Source organism: Salarias fasciatus, chromosome 6, assembly GCF_902148845.1.
Source record: "Salarias fasciatus chromosome 6, fSalaFa1.1, whole genome shotgun sequence".
Taxonomy (NCBI): domain Eukaryota; kingdom Metazoa; phylum Chordata; class Actinopteri; order Blenniiformes; family Blenniidae; genus Salarias; species Salarias fasciatus.
The window spans coordinates 41,030,847-41,050,456 of NC_043750.1; the positions used below are offsets into that span (position 1 = coordinate 41,030,847).

Below are 19,610 nucleotides of genomic sequence, written 5' to 3' on the forward strand. Positions count from 1 at the left end.
GTGATCAGTTCTGATCAGACCCTTTCTTCCCTGCAGGAGCTCAGTTTGAGGAGCTGCAGATGGAGCTCATTCTTTAGACTTTGATAAAGCCTTGTGAAATGTTCTTTTTGGGCTTTTTCCTTCTCCAATTCAAACGTCCCATCATGTAAATAGAGCTGAAGCTTCCTCCCTCCTGGGAATGAAGATACTGAGTCCGATAACAATCCTCCTGTGTTTCCACTTCAGCCGCTCTTTTACTGAGAACACAGTTGGACCAAACTGATATTTTGGGCATGTTCCTGTTTTCTGACACTCATTTTGGCTCCTGAAACTGTCCTCAAAGTGTCACCGGTACAAGCAACAGTTAATGGTTTGTGGAAAATGGTCTACATCAGATGAGCACCAAAAATGAAGGTGTGGAGAAGTGCCTGAGGATCTCTGGGGGGTTTCAGCCTCCTATATGAAGGAAACACTGAAATAGATGATAAGATATAAAGATTTCCTGGTGGAAAACTGGAACTGTGCCAGTTTGGACCCAATGTGTGTGTTCTGCTGTGCTGAGGGCCGAGTGTGTTTAGAGTGTTTAAAGGTCTGTTCTGTCCCGTTCAGCCCTTTCCTGTCCAGTCCTGTCCAGTTCTGTCCAGTCCTGTCCCGTTCTGTCCCGTTAGCCCTATCCCGTCTGGTTCTGTCCCGTCCCGTCCCGTCTCGCTGTCTCCAGTCCCGTCCTGCTCTCTCAGCTGCCATCAGAAAGTCATTTCAGTTGGATAAATTGCCTGAAGCAGGATGAAAGATGAATAGATGATATAAACTTTATTTTTTAGAAAACAGCTAAAGCGTCTCTCTGTAATGAACCAAATGTAAGTATGTTAGACTTTTAAAATGAATAATGAGGGAAATGAATGTTTTCTGGTACTCTTATTTTTAGAGATTCAGCTACATCTAGGTTTTATTTGAAAAGATCACCAGTGTCACTCTCATGCTTCCGGCGGCGGCGGGACCATTCGGAGGTCTGACCTCGTTTCCTCCTCAGCTCTGGGGCTGATTGTGTTTGACCCCGTCCGACCGATCAGATCAATAGTCAGCAGACTGAAGCTGCAGCCGTCATGTCATTTTAAAGACAGGTTTATGATGTGCTGCTGCTGTTTCCACCAAAATATGTTTAGCAAATTATCCAGCATCTGTTAATTGTTGTCATTTTACATCGTGATTGTTTGGTTTTGTGAAAATATCGATATTTTCCTCGTTTCTGCTCTGCACCACGACACGGAAAAGCTTTAAAGTTTAATTTGAGAGGCTATTGAGGTTCTCTATTTCACCGGTCTGGCTCGCTGCAGACACGCTGGGCTGGTTGTGAACTGAAATGTGTTCGATAGAGTTGCTCCAGATTCTAGAGCTGAGAAAACCAAAACATGACAAAAAAAATAAAATAAAAGAATAGAGAAAAAAACATATTATTTGCTGTTTTAAATGTACAAGATCAACTTGATATTGTTAAAAAGACTGCATCATTATTACTTTAGTCCGCTAGGGGGCAGTGAAAACAGCAAGGTTTGCTTCAGAGCTGTCCCTCACTGGAGGCTGAAGCTCATCCTGAAGTCAGCTGGGCCTGGAACGTTCTGGAACATCAACACACCGCTGCCTTTATGTCTGAGCTGTGATCAGACGTTCTGGGAGACTCAGCGATGGGTCCAGATGGCGTGAAGGTCAGGTCTTCAGCGTCCCTCCCTCTCTGGAGACGTGGAACATGATATACAGAGAGATAAACACACTTCCTGTCATGGCTCTTCTCTCTGTGGTCTGAGGAGCTTCCTCACCTTCACTTGTTTTTGTCGACTCGGTCTTGTGATGTAAAAAGAAAAGGAGGAAGTGAATTTTCACTCTGTCATCTTCATGCTTGTTTTCTTTCCTTCAAGCTGGAATGATAACTGAAACACACACACCCTCCTGCTGGCCGTCTGCTGGTCGTGGCTGTTCAGTAGTTACCTTTTCCTCTCTGAACTCCACCACGCTCCTCAAAATGAAAGTTTTTTTTTGTTTTCAAAAGATGGAGTTTTTGCTCTTAACCTAATTCTATTTGTCCACTGATACCTTTCTGTGCATTAAACCAAACAGTCTTTCTGTCTGTGTTTATATATTTTATACCACAAAATTAAGATCAAACCTTTTCAAATGTTTTACTTGTATTTCTGAAGATTGTGAGGTATTGATGTAACAACAACAACAAATACAGAATGATTTATCAGCTATTAAAAAAAATAAAGGAAAAGACTAGCCCTCATGGATATGCTTACAATTTATACAAGTTGGGATGAATAATGAGTGTGTGTGTGTGTGTGTGTGTGTGTGTGTGTGTGTGTGTGTGTCCCTATACGAACCTCCTGCATTGTGGTCTTAATAAAATATTTCAGAACACAAAGCTTCTCTTTTCTTCTCAGCACTGAGACTCAGAAGAAGACCAGAGCCACACCGTCCTTGAGATGAGCTCCAAAAGGTTAATTAACCCTCTGAGGCCGAGCTGACACATGAGGCCTGCTGTGACCTCTGACCTCTGTTGCTCTTTTTCTCTCATTTGACCTCTACAGCAGATACAGACCTGACACTTGACCTGTGAGACCTCCGGAAGCTGTAAAACCAGAATCTGGTGGAATAAGATGTAGACGTTGTGACTTGTTCACACAGGAAGGACAAGAGTGCAGAGACAGGACAAGCAGGTGAGAGTCAAACAGGAAGTGATGAACAGGAAAGGGTTGGCCTGAACCCGAACCCGAACCCGAACCCGAACCCGAACCTGAACCCGGACTTGAGCCAGACACAGAAGGAGCCCTGACATCAGCTCACCCTGAGCTTTAAGATACCAATCAGTTTGAAAACCTGGATTTCAGGTCTGCTTCAAACCCAGCAGAGACTTTAATCCTTCTGTCAGTCTCTGCTGGTGTTCCTCTGCCGCTCTCTCAGGAGGATTTCAAAACGTAAAACGGATTTGTTGAAGAAACAGGAAGTGTGAGGGGAGATGAGCATGACAGTGGAAATGAGAGTGTCACAAGCTCCCCCCCCGGCGTGGAAACGCCCTGGTTCGGTGTGAGAAGCACACAGGAAGTCAGGGGAGTCAGACAGCTGAAGGAGAGCTGAGGAGGAGGACGAGGAAGACGATGGCCCGGCCGAAGAGCCTCCACCTGCTCGCCGTGCTGCTGTCAGCAGGTAGGAGCCTCCACCCGTCACCTCCCTCCACCCATACGGGACCCGTCAGGACTGAGAGGACAGGCGCTGTGATTTCACGGCTTTCACCTTCTGAAGCTGTGAGCCAGAATGCTTTTCAGGAGAGTTTGTTCAAAACATTGAAATTCTGCTTGAATCAGAGTTTTCTTGGACGTTTTTTCAGACAGTGGGTCATGATGAGAAACAATAAATCGTCTGTGTGGCTTCAGGCAGGTTTCTGGTTGAAGATGAGGGTGAGGGGTTCGAGCACGGAATAAGACAGAACCTTTAAAAGACAGTTTGAGGATGACGAAACAGCTCTGCCTTCATCCTCTTTAACCTCATGAGATATTCATATTATCATCATATTACCAGAGGCACTTTGATTATTGGAGCTTCGACTCCCGTCTCATATCTGTTCCTCAAAATGAAGTAAAGCTGCTCACACAGCAGAAATGAGACAAATACATGACGAAATCAGACAGACATGTAATGAAAAGACACAAATATGTTAAGAAATTAGACAAATACATGAAAAAATTAAAACAAATACATGACGTTTTTGAATTTGTTCTTCTGGTTTTTAGGTTAGGATTTGAAATTTGCATAGTTTTTCTCAGTTTGAAGATATTAATGTGAAGAACTGTTGGAATCCAATTAAGCATCTTTAAAACATTATCAGTTAAAATTCAAGGTCAATCTTGATAGATAGTCTGTTGAAATAGATTCTATCGCTTTAGTTCATCTCCTTTACAGAGTTTGTTCAGTAGTTTCACCACTTCCTCTGTTTGTATGAATCGATTCTAAAAAAAAAAAAAAAAAAAAGTCCTGAAGTCCCAAAAGTTTTCTGCCCCTCCAGGTGTTTTGTGCCCCTGGAGCCCCAGATGTTTTCTGTTGATCCTTAAAGCTGATGAGTTCATGGATGTTGTCCTCGGTTCTGTTGAGCCGATAGAAAAAGTGTCAGAGCTGAACCAGGGTTGTGATGTGACTCAGTGGCTTCTGACCGGGGGTTTCGAACTTGCTGGAGGGGGGCCAGAGGTCACAGTGAAGGTCAGTGGGCTTCAGCTGGAGGTCAGCTGGGGGTCAGCTGGGGGTCAGCTGGGAGTCAGCGGGGTTGCTTCTTTACACAGTCAAACATTTAGCACAGACCTGCTTATCTACTAAACTCAGGAGGATTGTGACTGAAGCAGATGCTGGTACAATACCCGACTGCTTCAGTACGATACCCGACTGCTTCAGTACATCAGTACAATAACCAACTGCTTCAGAACATCAGTACAATAACCAACTGCTTCAGTACGAGACCCGACTGCTTCAGTACGAGACCCGACTGCTTCAGTACGAGACCCGACTGCTTCAGTACATCAGTACAATAACCGACTGCTTCAGTACATCAGTACAATAACCAACTGCTTCAGTACGAGACCCGACTGCTTCAGTACATCAGTACAATAACCGACTGCTTCAGTATATCAGTACAATAACCAACTGCTTCAGTACGAGACCCGACTGCTTCAGTACGAGACCCGACTGCTTCAGTACGATACCTGACTGCTAGGCCTGTGCGGTATACGGGTTTGTACCAAATACCGGTTTATATTTTCGTTATGATATGAATTTTTCATATACCGCAATACCGGAGAACAGTCCAAACAACATCCGGAACGTGCGTGGCGGTAAAGTGTTTCAGCAGGGACCCATTTCACTGCTGCCGGCGAGAGCTCTCAAAATGAAGCACACGCTGTTTACCCAGAGGAACTAATACCAAAAAGAGGGGCCATGTCTGTGGTTTGGAAGTTCTTCGGCTTTAAAAGGTCGGACGTGGATCAAACAACTATCTTTTGCAAATGCTGTCGAGCAGAAGTGGAAGCCGGCGGTGCTAACACTAGCAATTAGCTTCACCACCTTAGCCGAAAACACGTTTTAGAGTACCAGGAATGTCATAAACTAAGATCCACACCCTCCACATCCACAGCTCAACCTGCAAGTAGCAGTCAGACGTCCATTCAAGACGTGTTCGCTAAAGGGACTGCATATGAGAAAAGAAAAAAAAAAAGAAGCAAGCAGCAGGTCGAGATAACGATCGCAATCACGCAATCTGGACATGAAAAAAAAACACGATACAGTTCTTATGATAGTAAAGCCAATCAACTGCAGTAATTATTGTCTTATTATAAGAAAATGTGTGTAACAACACTCTTGCATGAAAAAAAATACCGTCAAATACCGTGAAACCAGTAAGAATTTAAAAAAATCGTGATATGAAATTTTTGCCATACTGCCCAGCCCTACTGACTGCTTCAGTACAATAACCGACTGCTTCGGTACAATACCTGACTGCTTCAGTACGATACCCGACTGCTTCAGCAGGATACCCGACTGCTTCAGCAGGATGCCCGACTGCTTCAGTAGGATACTCAACTGCTTCAGTACGATACCCAACTGCTTCAGTACGATACCCGACTGCTTCAGCAGGATACCCAACTGCTTCAGCAGGATGCCCGACTGCTTCAGCAGGATGCCCGACTGCTTCAGTAGGATGCCCGACTGCTTCAGTAGGATACCCAACTGCTTCAGCAGGATGCCCGACTGCTTCAGCAGGATGCCCGACTGCTTCAGTAGGATACCCAACTGCTTCAGCAGGATGCCCGACTGCTTCAGTAGGATACCCAACTGCTTCAGCAGGATGCCCGACTGCTTCAGCAGGATGCCCGACTGCTTCAGTAGGATACCCAACTGCTTCAGCAGGATACCCGACTGCTTCAGCAGGATGCCCGACTGCTTCAGCAGGATGCCCGACTGCTTCAGCAGGATACCCGACTGCTTCAGCAGGATACCCGACGGTATACCACTCTGGAAGCTCCTGAAGCTACGGAGTGGCTTTTGTCACGCTCACAGTTCAGCAGGTGATCCTCGGCTGTCAGGAAGTGACAGCTGACCTGAGCAGAAAGCCAGCTGCTTTACAGTGTAGTGATGGGAATTCCGGCTCTTTTTAGGGAACCGGCTCTTTCAGTTCGGCTCACTAAAAAGAGCCGGCTCTTTTGGCTCCCAAACGGCTCTTCAGATTTTTTTTGTTGCTTTAATCGATATATTACCAATAATAATGTAACGTCATGCACAAAATGAATTAATAATTAATAAAAAAATTTATTATACTACTATATTATGATAGCCTTTATTTTTTCACTCTGCAGTGAACTTTCAACTAATTTAACCTTTTAACTTTTTTATACTAAGCAACTTTAAAGTCAAGCAACACAGAATTCCTGAAAAACACACAACACAACAAAATGTAAATTACAAATATTTACTTTTCAGTGCAACAACAAATAAACTATGAAATACAAGAATAAACTTTTAGCTTTTTTATACTTAACAGATTTAAAGTGAAACACAGGATCCCTGAAAAACACACGAAATATAAATTTAAATGGTAAATGGTAAGTGGACTACACTTGTATAGCGCTTTTTACCCTGCATGACAGAGCCCAAAGCCCTTCACACTGCAATATCACATTAACCCGTTCACACCATACTCGGTGGTGGTAAGCTGCTGTTGTAGCCACAGCTGCTCTGGGGCAGACTGATTTACAGATCTACAAAAAAATAAATTCTCAAATACAAACAACTTTAGCTTTTTATACACTCAACAAATTTAAAGTCAAACAACAACACAGAATCCCTGAAAAAAAATTCAAAACAACAAAATAAAAATGACAAATATTAACTCTTCAATGCTCTAAACAAACTATAAAATACAAGAACTTTTATCTATTTACAATTCAACTTTTGACCAATTTAGACTGAAACAACACAGAACCCCTGAAAAACACGCAAAAAAAAAAAAAAAATTAAAATTAAAATGTGTAAAACAAAAAGAAAAAAATCAGCACTCTCTACTGAAGATTGGCATTTAGAAACGCCAAGAGCCTCAGCTTTGAGCGACTGATTCGGCTTCTTCCATCGGTGATTATCTGACCTGTTTAGAGAAGATTCTCTCAGAGGGAACTATATGACATTTTGGTCTTGCAGACAATGCTCTCTGCTTTTGGAGCCATCAGTATAATTAAAATGAGTCCAAATTTGGCTCCTTTTCCTGATATGACTAATTTCTTTTTTACTTTCTTTCTTTTTGTCCCCCATATTGCTCTCTCTCTCCTCTCTTGACCCGTTCCTGTGCTCACTGTGCTGCTGTGTGTGTGTGTGTGTGTGTGTGTGCTCGGCTGCAGCCCCTCCCCCCTCTGCTCAGCACACTAAGCAGAGCAGACAGAGAAAAAAAGCGTCTCGACGGGAGCCGGCTCCTGATTGGTGGGGAGCCGGCTCCCGTCGTTCACTTCAAAGAGCCGGCTCATAGAGCCGTTACGTTTGCGAACGACACATCACTACTACAGTGTGGCTGAACCAGGAGGGAAGAGGAGGAGTCTTCATGGTGTACCAGAGCAAATCCAGCTTTTCTGCGGCTCAGACCATTCAGCGACACTCTGGAGTGTCCACTGATCCTCGGCTCGTCACACCACTGCAGCAGCTGAAATGAAAATTGTTCTGGTCTGAAGTTCTGAGCTGACTGTGTCCACAGGAAGCGTGAAGTGTAAAAACCTGCAGCACGATTCAGTTTCGCTGAAGACATCCTAGAAAACCACAGCAGTCCAGTCTGAGCTTCACGGTCCTGTAGAAAAGCAGTGAGGCTCCAGAGCGGCCATCAGCGGAACGTTGACGAGAAACAGTAAAGAATTCAAACCGGCCAGTCACATTCTAATTAGCTGAAACTCTGCTGCGTAAATCATGAGGAAAATGTAAAGAAAAAGTATTTAAAAGCAAAATGCAACATTATTTGAAAAGGATCACATCATAATCAGTAGAAAAGGACTGTTTTGGTGTGTTAGAGCTCTGGAGGTTCGTTTGGACGGAATGTGAATTCTTGTTCCTGCTGACGGCCAGAAGTGTCAAGCTGACTGCTTGCTGCTGTCGAGAACTCGCCCAGTTCCCACGATGAGCGAGAGCGCCGTTGAACCGCCCAAGAAGAGCTGCTTCAAGCAGAGGTGACGAAGACGCCCAGTCCGGCGGTGTCAGAGCCGCTCCGCTGGCAGAAAGCCCCCTGTGGTCGCCGGGCTGTGGTTTGTTGAATCTGCCGTCTCGTTGCTGTTTTGTTCCGTGAGCAGTAAACTGGTTTGAAGGTGAAATGATCTGCAGGATTTCTCTGTTCTTTTTCCTGGAAATGGCCCCCTCTACTGAAGCAGAGGAGCGTTCTTTTCAAAAAGCCGTTCAAACGACTGACTCGCTGGCGAACGTCACGCCTCGTCTTCACTGAGCTTCAGACCACATCTGATAATACCAAATTAAACCTGACTGCTATTTTGTTTGTTTGGTTTGAGTAAAAGGAAATAGCAGCTGTTTGACTCAATCTGCTGTTCAAAGTGTTGAAAGATGTTTTTTTTTCTTTGTTCAAAGAATCAAATTCTTGACTCCACATGAAGATCAGTAAGTTCCAGCATTCATTCAAACTGTGGCTGTTCTCAGCATTTCTGTTAGATTTGATGGTGTAAAATGAGTTTAAGTACCAGGAAAAAGCAGCAAACCACACGATGTGGAGCCAGAGCGGTTTGGCAAACAGACAGATCTTTAGTTCCTGCAAAGATGTTCTGTGAGAACTGTGAACAGCTGTGAAGAGAGAGAGAGAAGGAGAACCTCCCCTCTGTTAAACCCCACACTGGCCCAGTTTACATGGGTGTTATTTTTGCATCTGATTGAGAACAGTCGTAGTAAACTCATCACATACAGGGCTGATTTTGACACAGTAGGATGAATCAAGCTGTTCCCATGCAGACATAACTGGTGCTGGTACAGGTTTAGGGCACAGAGACAGAAGTAAAGCAGAGATGTCAGATCTGCCCTTTCTTCACTTTACATGTCACCCATCGACAAATCTTCTGAAGAACAGTGGTTTGCAAACAAGGAAGACAGACAACTGATGCGATAATGACACAAATCTGTCATGCAATATAAGCCACAAGCTGCCAATCCTTCCTTGATACAGAAAAATGTGAGAATCTCCCAAATGGACCCAAAAGGACTCAAAAAGGAAGGGTTGAAGATTTTTTGTGTTTTGTATTTGATGTATAATTTTTTTCACATTTAGATCTTTTTATATTAAACTTTTTGGTATTTTATATTATTTCAGTCTTATCTGTTGAAAACAAACCAGGGAGACACTCTTCTTTGTTTTCTTCTATTTCTTTTTTGTCAAACATCAGAGTCTGACATGAAGACACTGAGCTGGACACACAGGAAATGAATGGATAATGCAATCTGTTTTCAATATACTAAGTGGATATCATAATTTTAAACATGATTTTAAAAAATCATCTAGATTTCTGTAGATGTAGAATGTGAAATGATGTATTTTTAAAGCTATCAATAGTATAAATCCAGTTTCCTCCTCCACAGTGATCTGCTGAGGTTTCATTATTTCCTCTTTAAATGACATGAGATTTCCTTCCATGGTGGGATTAAACCCTTGACAGTATATATAGTATATAGATAGTATATATAGTATTAAGCACCTGTTAAAAAAAAAAAAAAAAAGAATAGTGCCATTAAAATTCTAATGCATGATTCCTAGCATTAGTTTTTATTCAAGCAGAGATGGCTCACGCTTGTATTTTCTTCACAGCTGCAACCGTCCATGTCTCTGTGGCCTTCAACATCGACTTGTCCGAACCTGAGGTCTATGAAGGAGAACCTCAAGACTTCTTTGGATACAAAGTGCTCCAGTTTAAGTCTGGCAGCAGCAAGGGGTGAGTTTTCATGTGTTCATGCACAGACTAATGTCACGATGTCACGAACACGCTGAATCGTGGGAGCTTGTTGCAGCGCTGTGACACTTCTGCTCTCTGTGATCCTCAGGATCGTCGTCACGTCTCCTCTGAGGATGAACGGATCCGGGGGGGTCAGCAGACTGACCCTGGACCAGAAGCAGATCAGTCTTCAGGGTACAACATCAAACATCACTCTTTAACTCATGAAGCAGGAACCACACATCACGCTTGTCCTCCTGATGCTCCTGTTCCAGAAAGGTCTCTTCCAAATGCAATGGTGGCGAAACACCTGGGCTTGTCCATCGCTGCGGACTCCACCGGCTCACACTTCACCGTGAGAACCTCGCGTTTCCTCGGTCTCTCAGTATAAGCCGACCACAGCGAGCTGTGTCTCACGCTCTGCTGTGGCTTCAGGTGTGCAGTCCGAACGTGGAGCACGAGTGCTACGAGAACTCCTACCTGAACAGCATCTGCTACAACATCACCGAGGACATGGAGGAGGTCTCCTCATTCACTCCGGCTTTTCAAGGTAAACACTCGACCGTCCCCACTGTGGGCTCACTGCCTGGCAGGCGGAACTGGCGTCACGTCATTCCTCGTCTTTCTCGTCAGACTGCACCAAGAAGACGGTGGATCTGGTTTTTCTGTTCGACGGCTCAAACAGCATGACCACAAAAGAGTTCGAGAAAAACAAAGAGTTCATCCTGGACATAATGAAGAGTCTGGGGAACTCGTCCATCAAGGTGAGGGCGCTGCGGCGGCATTTCCAGCTCCAGGTACCACACTGTGCTCACGCTCCTCAGTAACACGCCGTGTCTCTCAGTTTGCTGCAGTTCAGTTCTCCACAGAATTTCGAAAAGTTTTTGACTTCAATGACTACAAAGCTGGGCTTGCTGAAGAGAAGCTGTGGGTGGAAAGTCACATGAAGACCCTCACCAACACTCACGGAGCGCTCACCTTCGTGCTGTACGTACAGTCTGATAAACTCTGCTAAAGCCTGCCGCTCCGTGTCTGCTGAAGCTTCAGGGACGCTGCTCTCTACTTGTTCCAGGCACGAGCTGTTTGAAAACCCCGGCGCGGGAGCCTCGCCCGACGCCACCAAGGTTCTGGTTCTGATCACAGACGGAGATCCCAGCGACATCGACAGAAACAAAACCATACACCAATACGACGTCAAGAACGTGATTCGCTTCGTCATCGGGGTGAGCAGAACACCGGACAGTCCCAGTCAATGGCCGACCTGTTTCAGCAGTCCTCCATCATTAAAGCATCGTTTCTGTGGCAGGTGAAGAAAGCAGACCTGAGCAAATTTAAAGCCATTGCCTCCGAACCAAAAGACCAAAATTCCTTCAAAATCGAAAACTACGACGGACTGACAGGAGTACTGGAAAACTTCCAGAAGAAGATCTTCAACATGGAGGGTAACGTTGGACCCTCTGCTCCTGTGAAAACCTCTCTCGTCCCCCTCGCTGTAACCTGTCCTCCCTGACGCGTCTCTTTCAGGCTCCACGGCGGCCCAGGCAAGAAACATGACTGATGAGATGTCTCAGAGCGGCTTCAGCGCCGCCATCTATCAGGTAGGAGGAAACCCGCCGCCGTCATCTCCTGCTGGGATGGAAATACATGTTGGTGCTCAATGGCCCGAAGGAGTGACCTTTAAAACTTCACAACCCTCAGACATTTCACAATCAGGCGGCTTTCTTACACATACCGAAAAGAGGAAATCCTATTTTTAAATGCATCTTCACTGATTGAGATGAGTCAAGAGTTACCTCACCAAAGTAAGACTGACACCTGCAAACTTCTCCTTTTCTTCAGTGTGTACATACCCCCCACCTCTACAGCCAGCATCGCTGATGCAGTTTCAACCCTTTACATGTTCACACGGATGGTTCTCAGGTGATCTTACCCGACGCTGCTCTTCACAGGATAAACTGATTCTGGGTTCAGTGGGATCAAACACCTGGCAGGGTGCCCTGCTGGAGCGTCAAGAACGGAATGAAAGGCAGATCGAAGATCCGGAGATGACGATGGACTCCTACATGGGTAAATTTAGTCAAGTCCAGTCAGAGTTCTTCGATGGAGCACATTTACACTGCAACCCTTCGTTTGCAGCCGGAGTCAGATTTTTTGACCGTGTGGTTACCCGTGTTTCCCCTCTGACCTTCTGTCCTGATACTGATCAGAAACAAGCAGCCAAAATTATCAGAATAGCTTCATTCACTGAAATGCAGCCAGAAAGTAAGAAAACATCCATCCATCCATTCAATGTCTTATCCGGGACCGGGTCGCGAGAGCAGCAGTCTCAGCAGGGATACCCAGACTTCCCTGTCCCAGACACTTCCTCCAGCTCTTCCAGGAGGATCCCAAGGCGTTCCCAGGCCAACTGAGAGACATGGTCTCTCCAGCGTGTCCGAGGTCTTCCCCGGGGTCCCCTCCCGGTGGGACATGCCCGGAACATTGGAGAACAGGTCAAAGTCTTCCTCGGTGATGATCTGTGACTGAAATCTCTTGCAGGATACTCCATTTCTGTTGGAGAGAGGAACGGCGTCGCCGCGTACTTCACGGGCGCGCCGCGGTTCGAACACAGGGGGCGAGTGGTGCTTTTCAAACACGACGGGAGAAAGTGGACGGTGGCCGGAAGACTGACCGGAGAGCAGGTGGGAAGGTTCCCCGATGAGCCGGAGCTCACTCAGCCTGCAGACGATCACACATTCGTTACTGCTTCGGCTCAACCAGCGACAGTTTGTCAGCTCACTCAGGATTTTCTGTCTCTTAAAGGATGCTCGCTGCATGTGCAGCAGCAGACAGGAAACCACAGTTTCCTTTCACATTTAACAAAGACAACAGTTTGACTCACAGGAGCAGTTAGAAACACACTTAAAGTTCACAGTCAATTCATCAGCAGCTTCTTCATGAAGTCTAAAACGATTCCAGATGAAAGTCTCCCAGAACCAGTCATTAATCAAACAATTCACTCTGAGAATCTAAACATGACACTTGGTACAGAATCAGAACAGCTTTCAGGTTTTCTTTAAACACTCATCACATAATTCCAACTGAACTCATGTAACTAGCTTGACAGGTTCCCAACAGCAGCCCCATCAGGACGTCTGGGGTTTTACTACATGCTGCGAGGTGAGGCCTGTCTGAAGCTAAACTCTCTGGATTACCTGACAGAGATGAGGACGGAGGCAGGAAATCACACGCTCCTCTCAGAATAACTTCTGTCAACTCGGTCAGAGTTTCTGCTGAGGCTGTTTGTTTCTGATGATGAAGACGACGTTACCACATGACTGACTCTGACGGAGAGACGATGAGGCCGATGCGGAGCAGCAACTTCACCTCTTACGTGACCTGATCCAAGAAAGAAACCAAAACAGAAATGAAGCAAAATCCACTTATTTATCCACAAAGACCAGCTGAAAACCTTTGAATCCTCAGGACGATTTAACTTCTACACAAGTTTCTTGACCGACGTACTTCTTCCAGATCGGCTCGTACTTCGGGGCGGAGCTGTGCTCGGTGGACGTCGACTCAGACGGGAACACCGACTTCCTGCTGGTGGGCGCTCCGCTCTTCTACCAGCCTCAAGACAAGAAGGAAGGCCATGTGTACGTTTACCAGCTGACGGAGGAGGTGAGCCGCGCTGGTCAACGCCAAAACGGCGAGCTCACTCTGCTTTCACCGATAAACTAAACGGCGTCCATCCAACAGATGCAGCTGAAGGCTGAGACGACTGTGGCGGCGCCGTCCATCGGCCGATTCGGCAGCACCATATCCAGCCTGGCGGATCTGAACGGAGACGGGCTGCGAGACGTGGCGGTGGGAGCCCCTCTGGAGGACGACAACTCGGGAGCTGTCTACATCTACTTGGGAGACAGGACGACGGCGGTCCGCCGGACATACAGCCAGGTGAGAGACCACGCCCCCGTCTACACCCTCCATCTACACCACCTCGGTCTCACCAAACTGCTGTCTTCCCAGAGGATCATGGGAGCCACGGTGAACCCTGGGAGGAGGTTCTTTGGACAGGCCATCAGCGGAGACCTGGACCTCGGACAGGATGGTCTTCCAGATGTTGTGGTGGGGTCGCAGGGCGCCGCTGTTGTCTTGAGGTACGGCTACTATTCCTGTTGCAGAGCTGCTGTCTCTCTCAGCTTCGACTGGCAGTGACAGAAATGTCTGAAACGGGCAACAGCGTCACTTTCTCAGAGCTGCCTGTGCCTCTAAGGACTGACGATCCTCTCTTTGAATCGTGGTCTTTCAGATCCAAGCCTGTTTTCAACGTGGAGGCTCGCATGTCTTTCCACCCGGAGGAGATCAGCACGGACGGCCTGGACTGTCCCAGCCAGGACGACAGTTTACCCATGGTCGAGCTCCAAGTCTGCTTCCAGCTGACCGAAGTGACCAGGAGGGAAGCCGGTAACATGCTGGAGGCCGGCTGCGGGGGGCTCGGTGGTCTTGCTGCCCGGTTGTGACCCTGTTGCTCTGCCTCTTCAGGGGACACCGGCGCCAGTCTGAACATCACCTACATGCTGGACGTGGATCCCAAGAGACTGAAGAATCGAGGATTCTTCATGCAGGAAAAGAAGAAAAGCAGAAACCTGACGAGCAGCTACGAGCTGACGGAGGCAGAAGCCTGCTTCAACTACACCGTCCACATGCCCGTACGGAGACCAAGGACGCATCAACACTTCTCTGCTATCTGTGATCTTTAAGATGAAGACGACCAGATCTAATTAGATTCAGTTGATTCCACACAAATACTAAACACCTTCAACTCTGTGTTTTGCAGAAATGTCTGTTTGACACAGTTTCATCAGTCAGCATCAAGCTGAACTTCTCCCAGACCGACAGCGCCTCCTCTGAATGCAGCCTGAACACCGACAGCCTGAAGCACACCGCTGTGGAGGTACCCACACACACCTCAACACACACCTCAACACACACACCAAAGACACCCACACACACCTGAACACACACCTGAACACACACCTGAACGCACACCTGAACAAACATGAACACACACCCGAAGACACCAACACACACACCTGAATGCACCAACACACACCTGAACACACACCTGAACACACACCTGAGCACACACCTGAGCACACCTGAACAAACCTGAACACACACCCGAAGACACCAACATACACACCTAAACACACCAAGACACACCTGAATGCACCAACACACACCTGAACACATACCCAAAGACACCCACACACACCTGAACACACCTGAACACACACCTCAACACACACCCACACACACCTGAACACACACCTGAACACACACCCACACACACCTGAACACACACCCGAAGACACCTGAACACACCTGAACACACACCTGAACACACAACTGAGCACACCTGAACACACACCTGAAGACACACCTGAGCACACCTGAACACACACCTGAGCATACTAACACACTACTGAACACACCGACACACACCTGAGCACATCAACACACACCCGAAGACACCAACACACACCTGAACACCACTGAGCACATCAATGCACACCTGAAGACACTACTGAACACACCGACATATCTCTGAACACACACACCTGAGGTATGTGTCGTGTGCACACTTGAACACACGACACATACCTGAAGACACTGACACACACCTGAACACATCTGAGGACACCAACACACACCTGAAGACACCAACACACACCTGAACACATCTGAGGACACCAACACACACCTGAACACATCTGAGGACACCAACACACACCTGAACACATCAGAGGACACCGACACACACCTGAAGACACTGACACACACCTGAACACATCTGAGGACACCAACACACACCTGAAGACACCAACACACACCTGAACACATCTGAGGACACCAACACACACCTGAAGACACCAACACACATCTGAGGACACCAACACACACCTGAACACATCTGAGGACACCAACACACACCTGAAGACACACCTGAGCACACCTGAACACACACCTGAGCATACTAACACACTACTGAACACACCGACACACATCTGAGGACACCAACACACACCTGAAGACACCAACACACACCTGAACACATCTGAGGACACCAACACACACCTGAAGACACCAACACACATCTGAGGACACCAACACACACCTGAACACATCTGAGGACACCAACACACACCTGAAGACACCAACACACACCTGAACACATCTGAGGACACCAACACACACCTGAACACATCTGAGGACACCAACACACACCTGAACACATCTGAGGACACCAACACACACCTGAAGACACCAACACACACCTGAACACATCAGATGACACCAACACACACCTGAGCAAATCAACACACACCTGAAGACGTCTGACCTGCAGTGTTCTAGATGTGTTCCTTTAGTGAGACATTAGGCTGAATTCTGTTCCTCTGTCACATTTTCATCTTCAGATGCTACAGAGCAGTGGGCAGCACTGATTGATTATTAATGTCGACATGATGTGGAACAATTATTCTGATTATGAAGCATGTAAATAGGCGGTGACAGCTGAGTGGAATGTTATAGATTCCACCAGTGGAACATAAGGATAGAGAGAGGTTTTAAAGGATCAAGAATATTTCAGCCCATGATCATGACTAGATAATAAACTGATTTAGATTCCATAGAGATCTGGATCTATCTGCTGAACTGGGTCCAGTATAAGACTGACCAACCCACCAGACCTGACCCATCCTGGCTAAGGCCTCTTTCCAGCAGGAATCATCTGGCAGGTCTGAGTTTGACGTAACTTACAATGAATTATGTTCTGTGTTTTGTCTGAAGCCTCTCTTGGGTTTGACAAGATGCAGTTAAAGTTCTGTCCTTCGGTCTGGGATATCACAGCCTGGACTCAATAATGCAGTTGGATGGTACATCTCTTTGTATGACACAGCTGTCTGGATGGAACAACTGGTATTTATATAGAGAAAAGTTCATGCAGATGTGCGTACGCTGGTTTTATAAATCAGATTTTTTGGGGGGGCATGTCATTTTCTGCTTTGGGCACACAGATGCTTTCAGTATGGATAATGTTTTATAAATGAGGCATCTGGTTCTGAAATGTACTGATGTACAAGTCTGAGTAAAGAAGCGATATTATTGTCCTAATTATTCCTGGATTGAGTGAGATGTAATCTGCCTCGAGGAAACAGCTTCTTCTTTCTTTGATTTATTGAAACCTCCTGCTTCTTTTTTGCAGGTTCCCTTTAAGAAGCAGTGCAGGAATAACGACTCGTGCGTGGCCGAGCTGGACGTGGACTTCAGCTTCATGTGCGAACGTCAGCCCAACAGCGGCCAGCAGCTTGTAGAGATCTTCACCTGTCAAAGATGAGCTGTCTCTCTTTCAGGACGGACACGTTGCTGGTGACAGAGGACAGCTACTTCAACATGTCAGTCACGCTGCACAACCACGGAGACGACTCCTACAACACCAGCCTGACCATGCTCTACCCTCTGGGCCTGTCTTTCTCCATGATGACGCTCGCAAAGGTTTGTCCACACGCCTTTCTCTCAGCTGTGAGGAGTTAATGGTCTCTCGCTCCTCCCTCTCCCAGGGCTGGAGAGAGCAGCTCCAGTTTAGGACCCACAGAGTGTTTCATGAGCAACCCTTCATGAGTACAGAAGTTACTCTGTACTTCATGACATTCACAGTCGTCTCATTTCAGTTTTATACAGAACTGAACCCTGCATCAAATCCAGTGGAACAGAAGGTCCGCACTGCGTGATGTCCCTGCTCCAGGAGATCCTGGACATCACACTGTTCGGGCTCCACTTTTCCCACTCCCAAGGACTCATACACATTTCTTAAATAACAGAAAAGTTGGCAGTTTGTTTGGACCTAAATGACCAAACAAAAATCTGCTCTCTGACCCTAAACCTGTCAAACCTCCCTGACTCTAAACTCTAAATCTGTCAATCAACAGTCAAGAAAAGGAAACTGAAGACAGATCGCAAAACTAAAGCCCTACGTTCAGAAAATCAGGAGAAAACTCGGCAATACCAAGCGAGAAGGATTTCTACTCCTGCTGTTGGTGGAGGGTGAACACTGTTTGTTTTTCTCTGGCAGGCCTCCAGACCGACTCTCCACAGCTGCAGTGACCTCCAAGGAGTTCTGGATAAAACCGTGTGTGGTGTCAGCCTCCCCGTCTATCGCAGCAGGTCCTCTGTGAGTCGGCCTGAACTGGGACCGGATCCCTGAGAGAACCACATTCCCCTGCAGACCTCTCTCCCGTCACATCTGACTCTCTCTCTCTCATCCCATGAAGGCGACCTTCAACACCTCCTTCCTCATCATCAGCGACTACGACTGGAGCGACACGGTGTCGATGACCGTCGCAGCAACAAGGTCAGATCATATTCTGACATATGACCATATTCCAACACAGAGCTGTTGAACATCTGGCCAGGCCAGAACCAGGCTGCCGGGTCCATCCGGGTTTCACACTGTTTAAGACACAACACAACTCCAGGGTCCAGAAGAGCAGATTCCAGAAAAGCTCTTAGCTGACTGATCACTGATCAGCGTTACAGAACCTTGTTGTCAGTGAGTCGTTAGTGAATCAGATCCATATCAGAAAAGACAGAAAGCATGCAGGACGGCATCAGAAGCAGTTTGATAATCCGTGTTTCTGAACCGTACGAGCCTCTGACCTGACTGAACCATTTTCATTGTTCTGACAAGAAATCCCTTCTTCATCCTCAGCGACAACACGAACTCCACCGTGAACCTGACCAGGAGCATCCCGGTGCAGTTTGAGGTGAAGATGGCCCTGACAGTGTGAGTACTGGGATCCAGGGCTCGACGGTGCACGAGGAGGACTGAGGACCGGACAGTGCACGAGGAGGACTGAGGGCTGGACGGTGCACGAGGAGGACTGAGGGCTGGACAGTGCACGAGGAGGACTGAGGGCTGGACAGTGCACGAGGAGGACTGAGGGCTGGACAGTGCACGAGGAGGACTGAGGGCTGGACAGTGCACGAGGAGGACTGAGGACCGGACAGACCATGGGGACTGTGTGATCATATGTCTTTGCTCAGTTTCAGTTCTTTGTTCCCTCTCAGGAAGGAAGACAGCGTCTCTTATCTGAACTTCACTCCAGAGCACTCTGCACCCAAGAAGCTGTCCATCGTCTACAAGGTGAGTCGGTTCTGGATGTAAATATTCTGGATAAATCCAGATCAGGTCAGATCAGGACAAAATGAGACTGTTGGACGGACAAACGGACTTGAGCAGTGTCGAAGTGCTTTAAAGAATCTGTTACGTTCCCTTTTTGTCCATTCGGTCTTCAGATAGACAACATTGGATTCAAGGACTTCCCTGTCAACGTGTCCCTGATCTTCCCCACGAAGCTGCAGCACGGCTTTGAAATGAGCAGCTACAAAGTCTCAGTTCATGAGGTGAAGATCTGCTTACTGCACCGATCCTGCTGCTCTGCTCGTCTCCTCACTGTTCCTTGTCTTTACAGAACAAAACTCGCTGTACAAGCACCAAGGAGCTGCGGAGTGAGGTCAGTGGAGACAGTTTAGGGTTGACCCCTGACCCCTGGCCCCTGGCCGAACCACGGAGCACGTCAAACGGTTTGTTTTGTCTCT

The 19,610-nt window shown here is 47.0% G+C and overlaps 2 protein-coding genes across 4 annotated transcripts in view; both read left to right on the forward strand.

Annotated features, from left to right (window-relative positions):
• LOC115389621 (salivary glue protein Sgs-4-like) overlaps positions 1 to 6,511 on the forward strand; it is a 26,299-nt gene extending 19,788 nt beyond the window's left edge. The window contains exon 3 of the mRNA XM_030093092.1: positions 4,211 to 6,511. Within this exon, the coding sequence (XP_029948952.1) occupies positions 5,567 to 6,112 (546 nt within the window). The 5' untranslated portion in view covers positions 4,211 to 5,566 and the 3' untranslated portion in view covers positions 6,113 to 6,511. The remainder of the gene's footprint in view (positions 1 to 4,210) is intronic.
• The window catches only part of LOC115389613 (integrin alpha-M), an 18,914-nt gene continuing 2,380 nt past the window's right edge, over positions 3,077 to 19,610 (forward strand). Inside the window, exons 1-26 of one of the 3 annotated variants that reach the window (XM_030093074.1) lie at positions 3,077 to 3,177; positions 9,845 to 9,968; positions 10,078 to 10,163; positions 10,244 to 10,323; positions 10,404 to 10,518; positions 10,602 to 10,732; positions 10,813 to 10,955; positions 11,041 to 11,191; positions 11,275 to 11,410; positions 11,493 to 11,566; positions 11,918 to 12,035; positions 12,507 to 12,649; positions 13,482 to 13,628; positions 13,707 to 13,904; positions 13,977 to 14,107; positions 14,260 to 14,414; positions 14,493 to 14,659; positions 14,788 to 14,904; positions 17,218 to 17,288; positions 17,366 to 17,507; positions 18,085 to 18,183; positions 18,284 to 18,363; positions 18,721 to 18,795; positions 19,080 to 19,155; positions 19,308 to 19,415; positions 19,484 to 19,525. In XM_030093074.1, the coding sequence (XP_029948934.1) occupies positions 3,129 to 3,177; positions 9,845 to 9,968; positions 10,078 to 10,163; positions 10,244 to 10,323; positions 10,404 to 10,518; positions 10,602 to 10,732; positions 10,813 to 10,955; positions 11,041 to 11,191; positions 11,275 to 11,410; positions 11,493 to 11,566; positions 11,918 to 12,035; positions 12,507 to 12,649; positions 13,482 to 13,628; positions 13,707 to 13,904; positions 13,977 to 14,107; positions 14,260 to 14,414; positions 14,493 to 14,659; positions 14,788 to 14,904; positions 17,218 to 17,288; positions 17,366 to 17,507; positions 18,085 to 18,183; positions 18,284 to 18,363; positions 18,721 to 18,795; positions 19,080 to 19,155; positions 19,308 to 19,415; positions 19,484 to 19,525 (2,958 nt within the window). In that variant the 5' untranslated portion in view covers positions 3,077 to 3,128. Of the gene's footprint in view, positions 3,178 to 9,844; positions 9,969 to 10,077; positions 10,164 to 10,243; positions 10,324 to 10,403; positions 10,519 to 10,601; positions 10,733 to 10,812; positions 10,956 to 11,040; positions 11,192 to 11,274; positions 11,411 to 11,492; positions 11,567 to 11,917; positions 12,036 to 12,506; positions 12,650 to 13,481; positions 13,629 to 13,706; positions 14,108 to 14,259; positions 14,415 to 14,492; positions 14,660 to 14,787; positions 14,905 to 17,217; positions 17,289 to 17,365; positions 17,508 to 18,084; positions 18,184 to 18,283; positions 18,364 to 18,720; positions 18,796 to 19,079; positions 19,156 to 19,307; positions 19,416 to 19,483; positions 19,526 to 19,610 lie in introns of those variants that run through there. The other 2 variants (XM_030093073.1, XM_030093075.1) reach the window with 2 other exon arrangements.